Source organism: Oryzias latipes, chromosome 15 (genome assembly GCF_002234675.1).
Source record: "Oryzias latipes chromosome 15, ASM223467v1".
NCBI classification, from domain to species: domain Eukaryota; kingdom Metazoa; phylum Chordata; class Actinopteri; order Beloniformes; family Adrianichthyidae; genus Oryzias; species Oryzias latipes.
In genome coordinates, this window is record NC_019873.2 from 26630020 (window position 1) to 26650029 (window position 20010).

At 42.6% G+C, this 20010-nt stretch overlaps 1 protein-coding gene across 3 annotated transcripts in view; it reads right to left on the bottom strand.

The window, feature by feature from the left end:
* Positions 1-194: 194 nt before the first annotated feature.
* Positions 195-20010, bottom strand: part of unc5b (unc-5 netrin receptor B) — a 67348-nt gene continuing 47532 nt past the window's right edge. Inside the window, exons 3-17 of one of the 3 annotated variants that reach the window (XM_023963579.1) lie at positions 19858-20001; positions 18647-18750; positions 17514-17694; positions 16020-16187; positions 15634-15798; positions 13590-13622; positions 10714-10908; positions 9986-10348; positions 9795-9882; positions 9369-9543; positions 7995-8234; positions 6202-6351; positions 4334-4498; positions 3148-3326; positions 195-3027 (exon numbers count right to left, since the gene is read on the bottom strand). In XM_023963579.1, the coding sequence (XP_023819347.1) occupies positions 2862-3027; positions 3148-3326; positions 4334-4498; positions 6202-6351; positions 7995-8234; positions 9369-9543; positions 9795-9882; positions 9986-10348; positions 10714-10908; positions 13590-13622; positions 15634-15798; positions 16020-16187; positions 17514-17694; positions 18647-18750; positions 19858-20001 (2516 nt within the window). In that variant the 3' untranslated portion in view covers positions 195-2861. Of the gene's footprint in view, positions 3028-3147; positions 3327-4333; positions 4499-6201; positions 6693-7994; positions 8235-9368; positions 9544-9794; positions 9883-9985; positions 10349-10713; positions 10909-13589; positions 13623-15633; positions 15799-16019; positions 16188-17513; positions 17695-18646; positions 18751-19857; positions 20002-20010 lie in introns of those variants that run through there. The other 2 variants (XM_023963580.1, XM_023963581.1) reach the window with 2 other exon arrangements.

A 20010-nucleotide genomic window follows, 5' to 3' on the forward strand; every position in this document is an offset into this window, starting at 1 on the left:
ATGTTTTATTTATTTATTTTTTAACAAACATGCAGCCGCTTTCCTGCTTAGTTCACTTTGTATTACTTAGAGTTGAAAAAAATCCTCCAGCAGTGGGAGAACTGTTGGGTTAAACTGAAGTCAGGTGTTACGTTTTCAATTTATAGATTATAAAAAGGTTCAATTAACCCGTTAGGAGAAAGGCGCCAAAGCAGTTTTCAATTAATAATGTGTTTAATGGAAGGAACAGGTGCAAAAGTGTTTCCTATTGTTACAATCATAATGCAGCACACAGTCGCCATAGATTACTCAGCGGGAGAAATGACAATTTCTCACACATACAAAAAAAAAAAAAGATTAAAACTCTGCATAAATGTCAAAGTCAGTGGTTAAAGGCCACTTTAACATCTTCAGGAACTGGTAATGTGAGCGCCTGTCAGCCTACACGTTAAAAACTTTCAACTTAAATGGACTTCAGGGGAATTTGTCAGTAAAGTGTGAAGCTAAAAGGCACATTTTCAGCAGTGCTGCAGATTCAGTTGAAAACGGGGTGTAATTGACAAACCAAGTGTCATTTAACAGTAGTTTTGTTATTTAGCTTGAGTGCCAAGTTCCTGAGAAGGATGCAAATGCATTTTTACTCAACATTCATAGAAAAGAAAAGAAAAAAGGGGAGACAACAAGACAAACATTGCTGTTAAACTAAGAAATATAATTTATTGCATAAAAATTATATTTAGTTACAGGTAAGAAGGCTAGACATTTATTTACAATTGGTTCTTTAGAGAGACAAAATAATGTAACACAATTTATTTTGTTTTCTGTAAAAACGCCGGACTTTTCGGACAAAAGGCTGAGTTTATCTCTTTAAATCCGGTACGGCTCCAGGTAAACTCTCCAGCAATATGGCCAAAGATCCAGCAGACCCTCCAGAAATCTGGATGAACAAAACACTGTAGTCTACAGGCATCAGTCTCTGCCATCATAACTGAGAAAACGGGAAATGTCCTGCACTTTGAGGAGATCCGAGGAACTGGACGGGTTGTGTTTAGGTATGTATTCATGGCAAAGACCTGCAGGGCATGAATTCACAACATTAGTCATGGCTCGGGCTGCAGCCGTCGCATCACTTTGTTTTTGTTGTCGACATTTATAGCTTCCTTGGTCTGTGATCCATCTCTTCCATTCCAGATGGAGAATTCCCGCAGACTAGCATTTTCAAGAATGTTAAGCCATTTCTGAGAGACAGAAGAAAAAAAATAAAAACCCTGTCAATGCCCTGATCTGAAAAAATAGAGGTACTCTTTTGGGGAAAGAAAAAAACGGATGTGGAAATGCTTTTCTTTTGTACTTGCATAGCACTTACAAAGAGAAATGACAGATCGTAAAAACGTGTGCACACGTACGTGCACAGCCACCTGCCCACACAGAGCCATTCACTCACAGGAGCGTTCATTCACGCCAAGCATGAGTCACTGCTGAAGAGGAGGGATACTGATGCTGTTTTGGTTTTGTTGTACCTAAAGAAATCAACACTTTTTTTTTTCTTGAGGAGGACCCACAGGATGGGAGGAATGGCTGCACATGTTATCTCAATTACCATCAAAACATTGACAGAATGTTATTGATTATGCAAACACTATGAGGGCTGGAATCACAAAGCAGGCAGCTTAGGCAATAGATTAACAAAAGTTGCATATTTAGTGAAAAAGCATCTCTATAATTCCGTTTGTTTTGAGGTAAACTCTTGTTGATGGTCCCTCGGCGCCAAATTGATTGACGCTTTCGTCAAATTTAATCACCTTTTTAAAAAGAAGAAACTTTGCAGGAAACGAAAGTAAAAAATCTTGAACTTTAAGGTTTGTTTCATAAATTCACTAGGATCATCTCTAATTTATGTTTCAGGTTATTTTTTTTTTTACATTTTTGTATGGATTAATAATTTCGAAACACATAATTTGCTATTCACGACAGAGAATTAGCTAACTTTCCCATTTTGTCTGCTCTACTTGGATCATAATTAAACAGAGAAGCTCGGCGGCGGTCTAATCCAGGACAGATTACAAAACAGGAGGGAAAAAAAAGAAAATCCACAAATATGGATGATAACTTAAAAAGCGTTCCCTAAAGGAAACTTTTAAGGGGGGGGGGCAGCGTCTTCTCAGCAGAGTGGCTGAGCGTTGGAGGGAAAAAGGAAACTCCCCCCCTGAGGCGGGATGATATGCCAAGGCTTTGAGGCATTTGTTGGTACCATATAAAGTCAGTTCGGAAACAAACTTTGCAAATCGATCTCCTTCCACAGAGAAGAGGCGGCTTCTTTTCTTCAGCCCAAAAGCAATATGACTCAAACCTTGAGGGTTCGATCCTTGCACAAAGCAATTAGACCAGAAATCCTTGGTTGTTTTTTTTTCTTTCAGAGGTGTTTAATAACTGCTTTGTCTGTGTGTGGACTGTTGAGAAGCTGCAGGCGGAGCAGGTCTGCGACCACCCCCCCCCCACCGCATGCCCACAGCAGCCTTTTGGAAAACAAAAGCCCCTGCCATGGGGTGAGATGCTTACGCTAAGAATCCCAGCAGAATTCTGCCAATTTTTAGTTTGCAAGTTTGCAATGAAACTTTTTTAAGAGAATTTGGTCAGAAAATGCAACGTTGTTCTGGAGAAGCGGGTTGGCAGGCGGGGTGTCCCGGCATGGAATGGCTTGAAATGTGTTAGAGATGGCTGAGGATGGGTCAGATGGGGGGGGGGGGGGTGTTTGGAGGTAATATGAAAAGCGATTAGTGCATATTGATAGGAAGGTGTTCTTATTTTCATGAAACCGCTGTGAAAAAAAAAAAACACAAGGAAAAACAACCGTCTTTGCCCGATACTTTGTTTGTGACCAATCAACAGTCCCCATCCGTAGTCATGACAACTAGCACTTCACTTTTGCCCATCTCCTCCAGCGCGGTCGCTAAAGAGACCAGGTCCGCGTCACCTTGGTGACACGCTTCCCATAAGTCCAGCAGAACTCCCGTGGGGCTGGGCTTTGTTGCAAAGTAGTTCAAATACCTAAAAGCAAAGGGAAAAAAAAGACAGGTGACATTATTGTTGTGAAATTATCTCAGATTTTTACACAGATCATCAGAACTCTTCGATTTTCTCCATTTAAAAAAGAAATCACAATCAAACCTGTCAAAGCCCAGACTGCGAGCCAGTAGCCTCCAATCACACCCCCGAGCACTTGGAGCATCCAAACTGGTGCAGATCTTCTGGCGGATGGAGTCAGGCAGGCGAAAGGCGTAAGGTCCCACTTGAGAGGAAGGAAGGCAGGAGCCTCCCGAGGGAAGGGGCGAATGTGGCGGTAGGGTCTGTGTTTACACAGAAACGACCATATATTAGCTCTTTGTAACCATTCGTGTCATATTTGATACACACATTTCTGAGACCTTTTTATCTTAATAATAATCCAGACCTTTAAAAGTCCATGTTTTCTGCACTGTTGTTCATCATCACTCCACTAGGGGCAGTAGAAGGGCTTTTCCTGCTCATTCTAAAATTGCTGCTTCCTTAAAATCTCAAAAACCTTTTTGGCCGGAAATGCTTTTGCAGATCGTCTAAATTTTATGGTGAGACTAACTCATCTATTGTTATTCATTTTTAGTTATGTTGAAAATGTGTGGATCAAATTTAAGACAGCGGGTCTATAAAGTGATTTTTGTCCTGAACACTCATATCAATAGCTTTGCATCTTAAACTAACATTGTTGTGAGAAAAACTGACCGATTCACCCAACGTGTCATAAATGATACAGTATAAATATCACACAAAAAAATCACACAACAGTTTTTTATGTGGAATTCATCAGTTTTAACTCCAGAAAATTTCTGTCAATTCTTTTTGGGGTTCATGCTACATTCATATGCGATCTTGGACTTGTGTTCAGCTCATGCTGTTCACACTGGTCAAGCAGGGAGGGGCTTCTCCTTCTTTACCTTTTGCTAAATTACTAGTTTATGTCCGCCACCAACAGCTGGAAGAGGTTTGGTGTGACATCTTTACCACAGATCTTTTCTGAGCTTTTCCATGATTCCGACTGGACACAAACTGCAATTATTGACTTCTCTTCCACGATCAATTACCCCATCAGAGTCCCTGATTGGTCAAAATATAATTGCTTTATTTTCAATGTGTGCTCAATTACGTATAGCCTGAAAACAGTTGTAAAAGATTTGCATAGCGATAACGGAAGCCTCAATGCACGTTTACATAGACTTTCCATTGAAAGTGGTGGGCTAAGCCCGCCTCTCTGAGGGCGGTGTGGACCTAGCTTCACAGGGTCAAGTTTCCTGTGTGAGCGTTTTTCCTCGCACGTTACCTCCTGAATGTCCGTGAGCAGCTGGAAAATCTGCCCCTCCCCTTCCACCTGCCGCACGCAGATCTTGCAGGTGAGCTGCGACACGGCCAGGCTGCTTCTCTCCAGGCTGAAGGTGCAGTGCAGGGGTCTCTGACTGCCACTCCAGATGTGATAAAACGGAATCTCCTGTAAAAGAGAGACTCAGTTTCTGCCTGATCCTGAGCATCCATTTCTCCCTGGTCTCCAGAATGAGGCCACTGAGAGGTCTCTGGATGTTTATTTGAAACAGGTGCAAACTGTAATCCAGAGCAAACGTGCCGTACGCATCTTCGGTATCCAAAGATAAAGGGAATGATGTGAAGTCAGTGATCTCAGACAATAAATAGATATTTTCTTCTAATCCAAAATCAGAACTTTTTAAAGTTTTTTTTTCTAAATAAATGAACTCATTCTTTCTTCTTTTGTTTGTGCTTCATCCTCTGTTTACCAAACCTGTTCTGTCTACACAGAAATGCCTGAAATCGTGTAAGACTGGAGTAAATAAGCATGTTTGATCAGCTGACGACCCACATGCACACTCCATTCTTTGCCCTGGACAATAGTACAGCTATATTCTGGGAATATTCTAGGAGTTTTCGGATATGAAGGACAAAAACGAAGATGAGGAAGCATGCTCCTTCTTTTCTCACGTAACCTGATGACCACTGATGTCCTTAGAACATGTATGGGGTCAAATCAGGAGCAGCTTAAAGTTAATGAAAACCCAGATTGCACATTTGAAAAAAATATTCAGTTTAAAAACAGTTTTGAAACTGGAAAGTACACATTGTAAGCTTGAAGGAGAAATTGAAAAAAATGACTGTAAATGAGAAAAAATGAAATAAAATTGAAGAAATACCAGAAACTTGAATGAAAAAAATCTATAAACTTTAAATTGTAACTAATTGAAAAACAAATATTTTTATGTAAGGGCTGCAATTTTGTATTTGTTTATTTTTTTTCTTTGAGTTGATCCTAATTTTCATTGGGGTGGGGCTTGGACTCCATTGGTTACCGTTTTAGTGACATCATTCCTGCTCCAGAACAGTGTCGGCCTGTGTCCTCCCTCTTCTGATGTGCCAAACTTTGGGAGAGCATTAGCACTAACCTAGCCCATCAGAGGACACTGGCGATAGTCCCAGTAGCCAATGGGCTCAAAGCTCCACCCCCACGTCAATTCAGGATCAACGCCATAACACAAAAAAGCCTGAATTTTAAGTTGAGCACTGAAAGTGAAACGAAAACAGAAGAAAAACTGTTACCAAATAAACATTTAAAATGTACAATCTGGTTGTTTTTATTCACTTTAAAATAAATCCGATTTGACTCCATATCTAAAAACCTTTGGACGGAAAGAAATTTTCTGACCAGGAGAGTCTTTTTATTGGTAGCTTAAAGTCCAACTCCAATGAAAACTGTGTTTTTGGTGATTTTGACATTTTCTCTGGCCATTTTTCTGATGATGGAGGACAAACAAAAGGAAAAATAAATTCAAATTTGTATTTATGAGTATTTCTTCCTTCAAATTGTTGCGAATCAGACGAAAAACAAGCTGTTTGAAAAAAAATCGTATTTGTTTGGTAGAAAATACGCAGCTCAATCCTCTCAGCGATGGGGAGGGGAAAAGGGGTCGGGGTTGCACCAATGGTGCCCCACAACACAGAGGCAAATTTCTAATGACCTCCTGCAGAAACTATGTCCTAGAAAACTACACAGGTTTTGGGTTTTATTTATTTTAAGCTAGAACCTGCATACTCAGAATAAAAAAAAAAACACTGGGAACACTTTGAAAATAGATCAAAAGGTGACCAGACTGGGACTTTATCTATTCTTTGGGCGTCTTGCATCACCTGGTACTTGGCCAGCAGCTTGCTCCTCCAGTGTGAGTGAGGAATGTCGTGGATGGACAGACGGAGGTTATGGTAGCTGTCTTTGAAGAGCAGCGGCTTAGGATCTTCTAGTAACACTCCCCCGAGACTCCTCTCCAAGTCCATCACCTCCTGCACAAACACACGCACAACACATTTGTTTACTGGACTCCTTTTTTTCTCACATTTCGTCAACCAGCCTTTCAAAAATGCTTAATTAAAACAAGTTTTTGTATTTTGGAGGCTCTCCAGGCCTGTGCGTGTGACAGCGAGCAGTTAGAAAGCTGTTTGAACTTCAGCAGCCAGAAATCCTCAGCTGCCAGAGAAAGTGGTTTTCTCCCGCTGGCTGCTCTGCTGACGCCTCATGCAAAGAGAAAGAAAGGATTTCAAAGATCTGAGCTCAGGATGCTCGCTCGGTGCTTCGCTGTTGGTTTTCCCCGGACAACAGGGGTCCAACTCTGTACTGGGAGAGTCTGAATGGTTGATAAAGGATAATATGACATTACGGCACAATGAGCCACTGAAAAATAAGCTTTTAGTTTCATTATTTAGTCAGATAATATACATAAATACTGTCTTTTATATTTTAAGTTGTTTTTCATTTTTTGCCTTTTAACTATTTGGGGAAAAATCAACCAGAAATGGTTTGCTGTTGTCTTATCGTCGGCCAAAATACAAAACCTCCAGTCTGTAAATTTTTAGACTTGGGGTTTTTACATTAAATGGTGAGAATAAGGATAACTTCACACTGAATCTGCTAGAAATCCTGCCCCTTTTCTAAGACATAAAGCTCACCAGACCAAAAGCTTTGAATAGAATATTTGAAACATTTTTTCTAGTGGATCTTTTCACATAGGAAGTTTTGTATTTTGGGCGTCGCTATGTGTCGTCAACAGGATGCAGTATTTTAACCACAAGCATAGACTAGAAAAGAGTAAAAAAGTAAAAAAAAATAATCAATACATTGAATTGAGTTAGCCTTTTAAAATAAAATATTGAATTATTAAATCCTTGAATCAAATATATGTTAAAACTTTGTACAGTTTAATGCATTCAAAAAGAAAAAAAAACATATGAATTGATATTGAACTAAACTGTTTTGAATCGGATGAGTGGATTAGTGCATTTCAAACTAAATCATTCAGCAGCAAAATTCAGTGAATCTCCTTTAAATAAAGCACAAAAATATGAAGTGATCTCTATTTTCCTCTTTTTATCATTTGCTGTCCAGTTATTATAGAGGTTAATTGTGGATTTATCCCTCTGCTTTAAAAAGAAAAAAAAAATCTCATAATTTCATGTCTTCAAAAAGGAAAAAAAGTATGGGCTGCTGTAAAGTTCAAATGATATTAATGAAAGCAATTGCTGGTAACGGACAAAAACATAAATGAAAAAAGCTTTTAATTATCTGGCCTGAATCCTGCTAAGAATATTAATATAGTTGTGAAAAGAGATGAGTTTAAGGCGATGTTTTGCAGGAAAAACACGCCGGTTCAGGGTTTGCAGGACTTTTTAACAGAAATAGGATGACACTTAGTGCTATTTTTATAAAAGCACTCAAGGCTACAACTGTGCAAGTTCCAAGAAAACAGATTCTGTTTGAATTCCTCATTTAAGGGTTAAGGGCAGAATTTTCGAGGATGAACCGCTTAAGAAATGACCCTCCAATGAGATACAATCCCCATGGAGTCGTTTTTGTTGCGATGGTTAAAGAGGGAGGTAACGAAAGTGTAAAAACAGACACATGTCGGCACAAACAGAGACACCAGCAGCACCTTGAGCGCATGTGGGGTGTCATGGATACAGTAGATGCGGAGGCTGAGGTCCAGGGAGAGGCAGGGTGCTCTGGGGGCGAACAGAGCCAGCTGCAGGCGCTTGCAGGCGGGCTGCGGAGGGCAGGACTGGCCCACAAGGCCGTACGTCCCCAGCTGCTCCAGGAGGACATGGCAGCTTTCTTCTTCTAGCTGCACATAGCAAGGAGACGACAAAGTTTCCTCTCCGACTGTCAGCACCTCCTGACAAAAGACAGAGAGAGGGTTAACAGCGTCGCTGCAAGGATTTTTAGTGTTTAAAGCCCCCATTTTCGATCATGATTATGCCCTTTTTAGGCAAAATCCCAAATCTGCCCAGCGTCGTTTTCGAAGTTGTTTAGAATTAAACGTCTGAATTGTGGGCAGGAGTGTTGCCACACTGTAAGCTTGTACTATTCTCTTTGTTTTCACTCTCTCCCGCTGGATTACAGCCCCTCACAGCATTACCGCTGCAACATAAATGGCGGCAATATCACAGCTATCCTGCCGTACAGTTTAGTTCCAGCTCAGACGAGGAAAACAAAGACGTTCATGGATCTGTTTGTCTATAAGTGGATTCATCGGAATGGAGCGGAGCAGTGAGCCTTTTCTGTGTCACACATGTTTTTCAAACTGTATTTTTTTGACTGCTCCTGATTCACAACAATTTTGATAAATAAACTTCTCAGAAAAGGAACTTATGGCTTAATTTTCTTTATATATGTCCTCCATCATCAGAAAAATGCCAGAAGAACATATTAAGGGCCTAAATCATGCTTTTCTTAGCCTTTCAGAGTCAACTATATCCATACATTTGATAATCTATTACCCTTGGCACACTTAGGAATGCTTTCTAATGAAATATGACTTATTTTTGTAAATTTTCCTTCTCAGAGGTAAGACGACGCGATCTCTGAGGCTCCGCCTTTCTCTACTTGTGGGTGCCGCCCATTTTACGACGTCGAGCTAGAGCCGACCTCGGCAGTGTGTCCAGTTTTGCAAACGAAAACAAACAACGTCCGAATGTTTGCAAAGATGGATGTGCGTATTGTGCATATAAAAGGAAAGCGTTTCGCCGATCACCACGGAGAAAGTGGGCGTGTCTGTTAGCCTGGGGGCTGGAAGGGGCTGTTCTCACTGGTCTACCTCACAAAGAGAGTAAGAACCCACTTGTTTTCGGAGGGGTTGGTACTCAGAGCGTATGTTTTTAGAGGAAAACTCAGAAATGGATCAGTACCGCTTTGTGAGGAATTAACATAAAAGCTCAAAAATGTTGATTTAGCATAATATGGCCCCTTTAAAATCACCAAAATCACAATTTTAATGGCAGTGGGTGTTAAAAGTGGAAGGAATTCCCACCTCCCAGCCGCCCTGATGCGTCTGCGTCTTGAGAGTGAGGGTCCAGTCAGGCGTTGGCGTGTCCAGCTGGGCGCAGTGAGGTAGCGTGAGGACCACAGGGCGGTTCAGCAGCATGCCAGATGGTCCACAGCTCACCACTGGACTGAGCACAGTCTGACTGCCTTCGGATGGTGACCTGCAAACGCCATCCACAGATGAGTTCACGACAAGGCGTAGCACGTCGTTTAAAAAAACTAAAATAAAATAAAAGTGACTTGTTCTTTTCTCTGACCTCAGGAAAAAAAGACAAGAAAAAAAAAGCGGTTTCATGGCAGCGAGCCTGCCTCTAAAAAAAGTCACTGATTGAGGTGAGAATGAGGTCTATTCTGCCTGGTGGGCTGCAAACGGGCAGAGAGAGGGAAAGCAATAAAGATGAAGGACACTAACGTTGTTTTGTCCCACTTGTTAATAATGAGGTACATCTCGTAGAACTTCCCCTGGGGGATCGTGCCAGGCGGGACCAGCAAACTAACACCTGGGGGAGGAGATGTCAAGATCTGGCTTAAGTGTAATCAACACGGCATGACCTTGATTCACACATCCAGAGTGAAAACATCAATTCAGCAAATGCTTGTTACCTGTACTGGGTATGGTTAGACGGCCTCCCAGATTTCCCAGGGTGGCGCTGGTGCTCAGGCCCGGCTCTCTGGACAGCGTGTGGCTGTGGTATTCCCGCTCTTTGCTCACCATGCCCACAGATTTCAGGCTGAGGATCTCGCCGTCGCCCGAGTCCGCCGGGAGCTCCAGGGAGGAGAGAGTGGACGAGTTGTAGACCTTAATCTTGAGGCTGGGGAGCGGGTCCAGCAAGGGGGAGTTGGTCATGGGTATTTTGTGAGGGCTGTCGTGGACGGCCTGCTGCAGGGAGAAGAGCGGCCCCCGGAAAGTGCCGGCTGTGGCAGTCAGATCCGGTGGCGCCGGGGGGTGCAGGGGGCGGGGGTTATCTGAGCACGGAGCAAGGAAAAAGAGACGCGGTTCCGTTATCATGAAAAATGACACGAGCGGGGCTCACAGTGCTAAAACGAACACCAGCGAAATGGATTAATGTTGCTAATTCATATTTGATGGCAGGAGCAGGAGATAGGGAAGCATGACAAATGCTTAAAAGTGTAAAAGAATTAATGCGGGAAAGGATGGAGCCGACCGGGAGATGATACGAGGCCGCATGAATTATCCACAACATGATAAAAATACCAATGCAGCAGTGAAATGGAGTGTAAAGGAATACTTCCATGGGAAATGAGAGCGACAGCTTTTGTAAATAAACAACAGCGGAGCCATATTTTCCACAGAAACCATGGGAACCAACCCTGTCTGGGAGGCTTGTAGTTGCCCGGGTGGAACGCGGTGGTCAGAGCGGACGAGGAGTCGGTGATGTCTCCGTGGAGATGGCGGCATCGGCGGCGGTAGGCCAGCACGCCAACGCACAGCACCATTACCACGCTCAGCAGCAAGGCAACGACCAGACCGGCGTAGACTGCCTCACCCATACCTGGAGCCAGAGCTGTGAAAAGGCAGAATGTTAACGGGACCCCCAAAGACGCATGAGCAACTTCAAAAAGAACGTCCCCGATTAGACACCAGCTAATACTGGTGGTGGTTTTTGATTCGGGAAAACATATAAGCAACAAGACAAACAACACTGGTGAACAAGGATAATAAAACACAATAACACGTTTGCAGTCTTTGTGTGAATTTTTCTTGACAGATGTGGGGAGAAAGGTGATTTTTCTCTCATCTGTTAAAGAATCTGCTCTTGTTTTTCACAACAGTTTAACAGTTCCAAGAGTTGCCTTCAGGGGTGAGATGCAGAAAGGCTGAGTTCACAATTAAAAACCCTTGTATTCTGCCCTTCGGACTAACATTACATCACTCATTCACGTATTTAATGGGGAAGCAAAACACAAGAAAGGCAGCAGAAATAAAACAATAACTCCTTTTTAAGTACAGATCATAGTCTGGGGTTTCAATGTCATTTCAAATGTCATTAATTATCAAAGCTGTTCATAATACATATTACTATCTCCATTGAAACCATTTTACCTATTGGTCGCCTTGGGGTGACGAACAGGTCGATGTAATTTTTGGAAGGATTCGCAAAAGTAAACTTTTGGAATTCCGTGGCAAAGGAGGTTTTTCTGTTGGCCACACCCATATTCCTGATGTAATCATATTGTATGCCATATCATTTGGTTGAGCTTGAGACAATGATTCATGTATTGAATTTTCACAATATTCAAGTGAAAAATATTTGAGAAACCCTTACTACAAATCCAATTCTGTGTTTCTTATGACTTATAGTCAATAAGTTATGTCAGTTATCAGTTATGATTCTGTAGGAAACGCCATAACCAGGTTCAACGCCCTCAGCTGAAGAGCCCAATACGACTCCCGACAGGTTGGACCTTCGTTCTCCTCCTTTCAGCACTTCCTGATCTGTCTCTGCGTTGCACCACCAGAGCAAAAATGTCTCCCTACCCTCCAAAACAATGCAGCTCTGTCATTAAGCTCAACCTGTCATGACTCATCTTACACCTCAGCATGGAAACATTGTCTGGTGGGGCAATTAAGCTTTAAATAGCCTGGAACCTTGGAGGACGCACAACAGATCTGTCTCAGTCCACCAGTATTGGCACAGATAATGAGGCTAAGTGCATTAGAGCTGTGATGTGACCGATTCACGCTAACCGCAGTCTTTTTCTGTGTCATTATTGCGTCCACCGTTACCCCTCAGAGTGAGTCATGATGCTCTTCAGTCACTGAGTTATCGTCTGAGCTTCGCCAAAACCGTAAACTAGATTTATCGAATAAATCTGCGGAGGATTTTTTTAATTCATCACGTCGAAGTTTAAATTGGGTTTAGAATCCACCGACGCCTCGTTAAGTCCTGTGGGTTATGCCAAAAACATTGCCTGTACATGGGAACCGGAGTGAGTTAGTGTGATGTCTTCCATAGAAAATGGTTTACTTCGGGCTCCAACCAAATGAAGTCAATTCAGTCTCCTTTAAGGTAGGCAGTGATTGATCAGAGTCCATCTGAATGTTTCCATGGCAACCACTCTTGCCAATCAGGAGTGAGCTAGTTAGTAAGCCACACCCCTACCACCTGAAAGCGGCTACACGAAATCTGTTGCAGTTTTGAATGTTGGAAGGTGGGGGCCAGCAGGCTCCACCTACTTTTATTGAGGCACCCGATTGGTCAGTTTATAACTTGAATAACTTTCATAATATTTTATCCCATAAATTCAACACTTATTACTATAAGGAACCCAATCAAATGTCATAAATTCTTTTTTCTTACAATTAAAAAGTGGCCCAGTTTAGCTGTTCTCTATAGAAGTCTATGGGATTTGGGCTTTTGGTAAACAGCGGGTACTTCCTGTTTGGAACGCAAGAGGGAAGGGGTCACTCAGTCCAGTTCTCTCATACAGTCAATGCTGGGTAAGCAGTGTGTGTGTGGGGGTGGCCCTAAATTCACCTGCTCCCCGTTGACCTCCCCTCCTTTTCTTCTAATGGATGATTCCTTCTGACTGGTCAGCAGGCTCTCCGCGGGCACCTCAGCCCAAGTTCCCCCACGCCAGCAGAACTAAGCCCCACCCGGACACACAAGTCGGTCACGCCAGAATCGAAGCAAAAAGGAGAAAAGTTGAGGCAAAGTCGGGAGAAAGAGGGGAAAACGCTGAAAATCTGGAGAGGAAGATGAAGAGCAGTTTTGCAAAAGGGACAGGACAGAGGGAGATGAAGCTGTGATTTGTTGCGAAGACAGAGGGATTCTGGGAGGAGATAGAGCAGAGAGAGCAGCAGAATGTGTGGAAGAGAAGAAAGCCCCAGGCGGACGAGCGGCCTGGCAGGCGGGGGCCCCCGTGCTCACGTGGCGCAACTGAACCGAATCTGACAGCCGTCCGCACTTATTATCGGAAACAGAACAATAGCGAATTAGGTGCATTACTGCAGCTCCCCTCCCCTGAGTTCCCATCCCACTGAGCTGAGGGAATTACCATCACTTCAAATCCAAATCCAGCCACAGATCAGCTAAACGTCAGCAGCAAAATCGGATTTTTCACCACCAAACAAGCCTGTGCGACTCTGTGTGCACATGTTAAGACTCCTCCTTCACATGAAGACGCACAAACAAGACACACAGAACACAAGTGAGACAGCAAAGTCATGGGAAGGGGAACTTACGATGACTTGAATGTTCAATTGAGATCTTTTTATCTGCATGAACAGGAGAAAAAAAAAGAGAAAAGAAAAAAAAAATAAACTTAAAAAAGAATGGAGTCAATTTAATTAAAAAAAAGCAATTTTAATCCTACAAAAAAATAACAGCACATAAAATAACATAAAAATATAATTTAAGCATGTAAAATGTAATTTAGAATCAAAGAAATAGTAATTCTTTGCTAAAATGAAAATGAAGTTAGATGATTCCTTAATTTGTTTGGGAAAAAAAACAAAGAAAAGCGTGAAAAATGGTTGAGTTATAGGATTTTTTGTGTGGCAAACGTGGGAGAAAACGTGAGTTGAACCCACATCTTTGCTCACCTTCATCCTGCAAAAACACAAACACGTGTCCCTGTGGGAGCGCGATAACGCCCGTGTGAGTAACTGCTCATAACTGAGCGGTTTGAGGAATATCAAAACCATCTTTCTGGATTTTGTCACTTAGAGGAACTCCAATCCAATCATCGCCTCTCATATAAAGCGTGGAGGTTTATATTCGTCCAGCAGCAATTAGAAACTTCCAGGCTGTAATGAAGATGATGGCTTCTGATGTTGTTTTACATTTACGACCGGAGGAGTCTGATGGGAGTCGTGGGAAAAAGCTTTTACTATTTCAGCATCTGAATCTCAGCACAATAAGTGACCCGTAGTTTTTGCTCCAAGTCACACGTTTACAGTTAATGGACAGAATACTGTTTGCCCCCTTCATAGGAGTGTTTGATTTTCTGACGGCCTCCAGGGAAAACTCAGCTATTTGTGGCCAAATCAGAGTGTGTCGGTTTAATTCTGCTGCTCTGCAGAAGGCTTTTTCTGCCTGCCTTGCGTGCCTGCCTGACAGATCGGAAGTGCAGGGATCTTCTGAGCGAGCATATGATTGTCTGCACCCCACATGCATTCTGGAGGCTCGTCTGCATGTTTGGACATGTTGTTTTTGTGTTTGGAGTGAGGGCTTTAAGCGTGCGCTGGAGTTTATCTCCCTGCCTTCATCTAAGATTCGAATGCACTGTCAGCTGGATTCCTCCCAGCTCATCGCAGGGCTGCATACTGGGTGTCAGTGCGAGTCTGACTCACTCTCATATGCTCTTCCCCAATATAGTTTTTCGACTTGCCCGTGTCGTGCACACTTCCCACTCGATCCGCTCTCTTAGCCTCCGCTCGCTCTGTCTTTCCTGTTTCCATCTGTGCTTTTTAGACGCGGATCAGTTGCTTTCTTTCTTTCTGTGCAAGGCTAAATTTGCCCGCCGTGAAACGCATTTCTCGCCGCTGTTTACCGTCGTTCCCTGCACTTTTGCACTTTTCACCGTGTAGCACCTCAGGAATACGGCGTTGAAATAAAAATCACCTTCTAAAGCTAAAATCTGCAAGCATATCAGATTTTTAATGATCAGCAAATGAGCTTAAAGACCCACTCCAATAAAAATTGTGTTTTTATCATGTTCTTGTGGCATTTTTCTGATGGCATCTGGCTCTAAACTGTACGGCTGGAGAGCTCCAATATTGGTCGGCAATATAGGACTGTGGGTGGGGAGTAAGTATAGGCTCATTTCTCATCATCCCTTTGCGTGCATTGTCTCCCACTAACCTGCAATACCTCACACCCCCAACTTAACATTAACAGTGTAACAAAAACAAAGAGCAATATCTGAGCTTTCCAGTTGTACAGTTTAGATCCAGATTCCAGCCCAGACGAGGAAAACAAAGACGTTCAGGGATCTATTTGTCTGCAAATGGATGCATCAGAAAGGAGCAGAGCAGGGAACTTGTAGCTCCCCGGTTGTAGTCCTACATATCAACTACAAACTTGTTCAAACTGCATTTTTTTTCATCTGCTCCTGATTCACAGCGATTTGAATAAAGAAATACACAGAAATGCAGTTTTAACCGTATTTTCTTTATATATGTCCTCCATCCTGAGAAAAATGCATCAAAAATACCAAAAACACAATTTTATTGTTGTGGGTCTTAAACCAGATCTAGCCACTTTTCACTAAATGTGGGGACTTACTTCTTGCACAAAGCCCCTCGGTGCAGTTTTTGCTCTCCATCATGCTGCCACTGCAGTGCTTTCCTCCGTTTATGGGTGAGGGGGCTTGGCATTCGCGGCTTCTCCAGTGGGTGCACTCTGTCCCACAGGCGGACCACTTTGCCCACTCCGTCCAGCCTCCATCCACTGGAAGGACAGCAGGCAAGTGTAATTTCATGTGATCCTTTTTAAGCATTTGCTGTGATCTTGTGGAGGAGTTTAGGCAGCCGGCTGCTCTGCAGACGAGCTGCTTTGCAGTCGAGCTGCTTTGACACACGAAAACAGCCTGAGTGGTCGACAGTGATAAAATGATGCAGCTTGATGTTTGCTGTATCAGCAGCAGAAATACTCAGGAGGACATTGTTTACCTGGACAGAGTGTCGTACAGGTGACTCTCTGCACTGGGGGGCCGTCGCAGAACGCTCCTCCATTCAGAGGGGTGGGATTGGTGCAGCTGCGAGTGCGGCGCTGCCAGCCCCGCCCACAGCGAGCATTACACTCCGACCACTCGGTCCAAGAAGACCAGCCTCCACTTACTGAAACAGAGACACGTGCATTTAGGAGACGAGAGAAACTCCCAACATTGTTGCTCTGGTAAATTTTTAATGTTAATGACAGCAGAGCTTTTCTTAATGTCCTGTTAGGCAATTAAAACAGAAGTTATGCTTTGAAAAGGGGTTTACAACCACCCTGTGTTGATGCTTTGCTCAAAAAGTAACCTCAGTTGTGTTCTAAAGTGCAGGCTGCTTATTCTATGGAAAAGAGCAAAGTCACTTGAGAGGAATTTCCCCTAAAAATCTCCTTAACCATGTCCTGTTAAATGAATCTAACATACTTAGGAAAGAAAATTAAACATTAAAACATTAAAAGAAACATAGAAATATTAGAAGGGTGATCATTGGGATTAAAGTTTAAAGAAAGTTACAAGTGAACTGAATTCAAAGTAAGCTTTAAGTAACAGTGCGGATGTAAACCTTTGAATAAAAAGGAATTAATTGCAGCTGAGAACAGGTGGGGCTTTAAGCTGGATTTACATAGAATGAGTGTTTCAGCTGATCTAAGACTTCCTGGAAGTCTTTTCAAGATCTGTGGAGCATAGAAGCTGGATGCTCTTCACCATGTTTGGTTTGGACTCCAGGAGCTGACAAAAGACCAGATCCAGACAACCAGAGAGGTCAGGCTGGTAAATACTGGGTCAGGGGGTCAATCATGTGATTCTGGTGCAAAGCTTTCTAAACCAGCAACACAACTTTAAAGTGTATCCTGTCCTGTAAAAACACTTACAGCCAGGCCAACTAGAGATGAACGCAGATCCTGTTTAAACATCAGATCTTTAAGCCTTGAAATATTTTAAAGCTGATAATAGGCTGATTTTGTGACTGTCTTAATGTGTTTATCAAAATATAAACCTGTGTCCAGCACTACACCCAGGTTTCTGGCCTGGTTGGTGGGTTTTAGATGAATAGATTCTCTGTAGCCCAAATACAACAATTGATCTTGTTTAGCTGAAGTACCATAAATTGTGGCTCATCCATTCATCTAATGTCTTCAATGCATCTATAAAGAGTCTGTACAGGGCCTTGGTCTCTTAATGTCATTGTAATATAAATCTGTCTGTCATCTGCATAAATATAGTAACTTACGTTGTTGTTCTTTCTAACCTGGGTGAGAAGAAGCATGTCAATGTTAAATAGAAGTGGCACCAGGATGGAGCCTTGGGGAACTCCACATGTAATTTCTGCTGACTTAAATGTGAAGTCAGCATACTTCAGTTTTCCAAGTCTGTTTTGTACCCGTTTAGTACTTGGCCAGTTTTCCAGTTGTTTGAGTAATATGGGATGTTAAGAAAAGGTGTTCCTCACCGTAAACAATGACTGTGGCTGTGCTGCTGCGTCTTTTGGCAACCACATTGCGAGCCACACACGTGTAATTAGCCGTGTCCGAGAGTCTGGCCTGTTTGATGATTAAATTGTGATCGATCGTGATCAGGAAATTGGAGTCCTTTGATGGGTCGATGACATCCTCATTCTTCAGCCAATCCACCTGGAAGGATGAGGAAAGAGACAGTCATGGACCTCTAAAATTTAAATGATAAAGTAAAAAAAATAATCTAAGACTAGAAAAGTTTCTGAGCTACGACTACGCAAGATTTCAAATAACAGATGGATGGATTATTTGATGAATGCATTTCTGAGATCCCTTTCTTATTAGTATGATCAAAACTTTCCTTCTTGTAAAAAGGTAAAATCCAAGAAACTCTCAAAATGTCCTAATTTCCTTTTATTTAATCCTTTTCCCTAAACTGCTGTGTCTCAGCACAAATTGCTTAACATCAGAATATGTTTATGCTTAAAAATGAGCAGCAAGCAACACGTAAACTTACAGATTATTAAGCTATCACAGCTCACAGTTATAATCAAACATTTGGACAGTTTTGATCACTTTATGTGCCTCATATCAAACACGGGTAACGCAAACTGTGCAATTTTGTGTTAAAAATCTAGGATTTATGCTTATATTTCCCTAATATCCGTTTTTATAAGGCTGAAACATCTTTTTATCAGGCCGCTAAAAAGAACAGACATGCTTAATAAAAGGAGCATACTTAATTAGGTGACACAAATCTCTTTTTTCATCCAAATAAGTTGTGCCACTTTTTTCCAAGGATGTATAAGTCTATTTGACATGCTGTTGTATTGCCAGAGCTCAGAGTTAAACCATGACACAGTATTGATTTTAGCCGTTTGCAGCTGAAAAAACAGAGAATCTATTCACTGATGTGAGAGTTTCAGGGAGTTTTTGATTGGTGGTGTCAAAATGTCTGTGGTGTGCCCTTTACTTTTCTTCCCATTCTTTTATGTTTCCTTGAAACTGCATACGGGAAATTAGCGCAGCAGGAAAGGGAGTTCATGTACTTTTGAGCTATATCAAAAATTTAATAATTTTCATTCTCATCCAAGCTAAACCCCCAAAGTGATGGGGTTTGAGGGGGTACCTCGGCGGCGGGCATGCCCTCCGGGGGTCGACACTGCAGCAGCACCTCCTGCTCCAGCCGCACCTCCCTCCCCAGAGGCTCCTGCTCAAAGTTCTTTCTCAGGTCTGTAGACAACAACACACATCAGTTTATTAACTGACCTTCATAACAGTTATTGCTATATACATATATGCATATACATATGGGTGCTGTGGGTTTTTGGGTTGGGGGGTCGTACATTCATTTAACAGGAGCACAGACATGTCTTAAGCTACACTCACACCAAAGGCAATAAAAGCGTCAAATTTGCATCGGACGCCTATTTCGCAAACATCAAATTCTCCTCTGGTCGCTCGTCCAAAAGGGTGTTTACAAACTAGATGCTCTAGATGCGTTCAGGAGGAGCTACCGCCTAAAGATTTTAGCCTCATCGCTACACGGAAGCATTGTCTGTATGGAAGACACGGATGACAATGAGAGATCAGGTTGATTTCATTTTAAGAGCTCTACAACAGCATCGATAATCACGTCTCCATGTCTGGGTTCATGAGATCATTCAGACATTCTCCCAGCACGCCGACCTTCACCAACTACTGCAGGAGCTGCGTCTGAATGACCGTGCTTCCGTCTCGGTGACCCAGTTTGACGACTTGCTGTCCCACATTAGTCCGAGGAGGGAAAAAAATGTAAAAAACGAATACAATTAGTTGATTGTTTTATTGGTGTCTTGATTTAAAAAAATTATATTACAAAGTTTCGAAGTAGAACGATGAGCTTCTCTTCCGTGTTGGTTTTGGACTTAACCTGCTGATTGTGTCATCAACGCGCCACGTGTCAAAACCGAGTCTCTGATGGGCCAATGCCAAAGACCAGTTTTTTTTTTCAACTCTCGATGAGCTGTGCTACAATGCCCAAATCGAAGCGCTGTGTACATCGTTCAAATCACGCTGCAAGACCACCTTTGATCGCGACCGTACATTGACTGACTGAAATGGACGCGAATAACTTTCCGTTTGAACACAGCTTTAGAGTTCCCTTGTTGCTCATGCAGCCACCTTAAGGGATGTCATGAAAACTGAATATACCATTGTTGTGCGTGTGGTAAATGTATCGTAAAGTATTCGCAAGAGCAATGGAAGTTGCACACTCATGACGTACAGGTGACGCTGTCATACTCTAGTCATTAATACAGTTTGAGTACTGGGCCCTTACTGACCCCGTGTAAAACTTACATGCGATCCTAACGTAGGCCCGGACGCTCTTGGTGGTGCCGGCCGAGCTCCAGGCCACACATTGGCACCAGTAGTCTTCCAGCCCGAACAGCTCCTCCACCTGAGTCCTGGACACTGAAATGTCCACCTCCCGCACCACCAGACCTGAGCGAG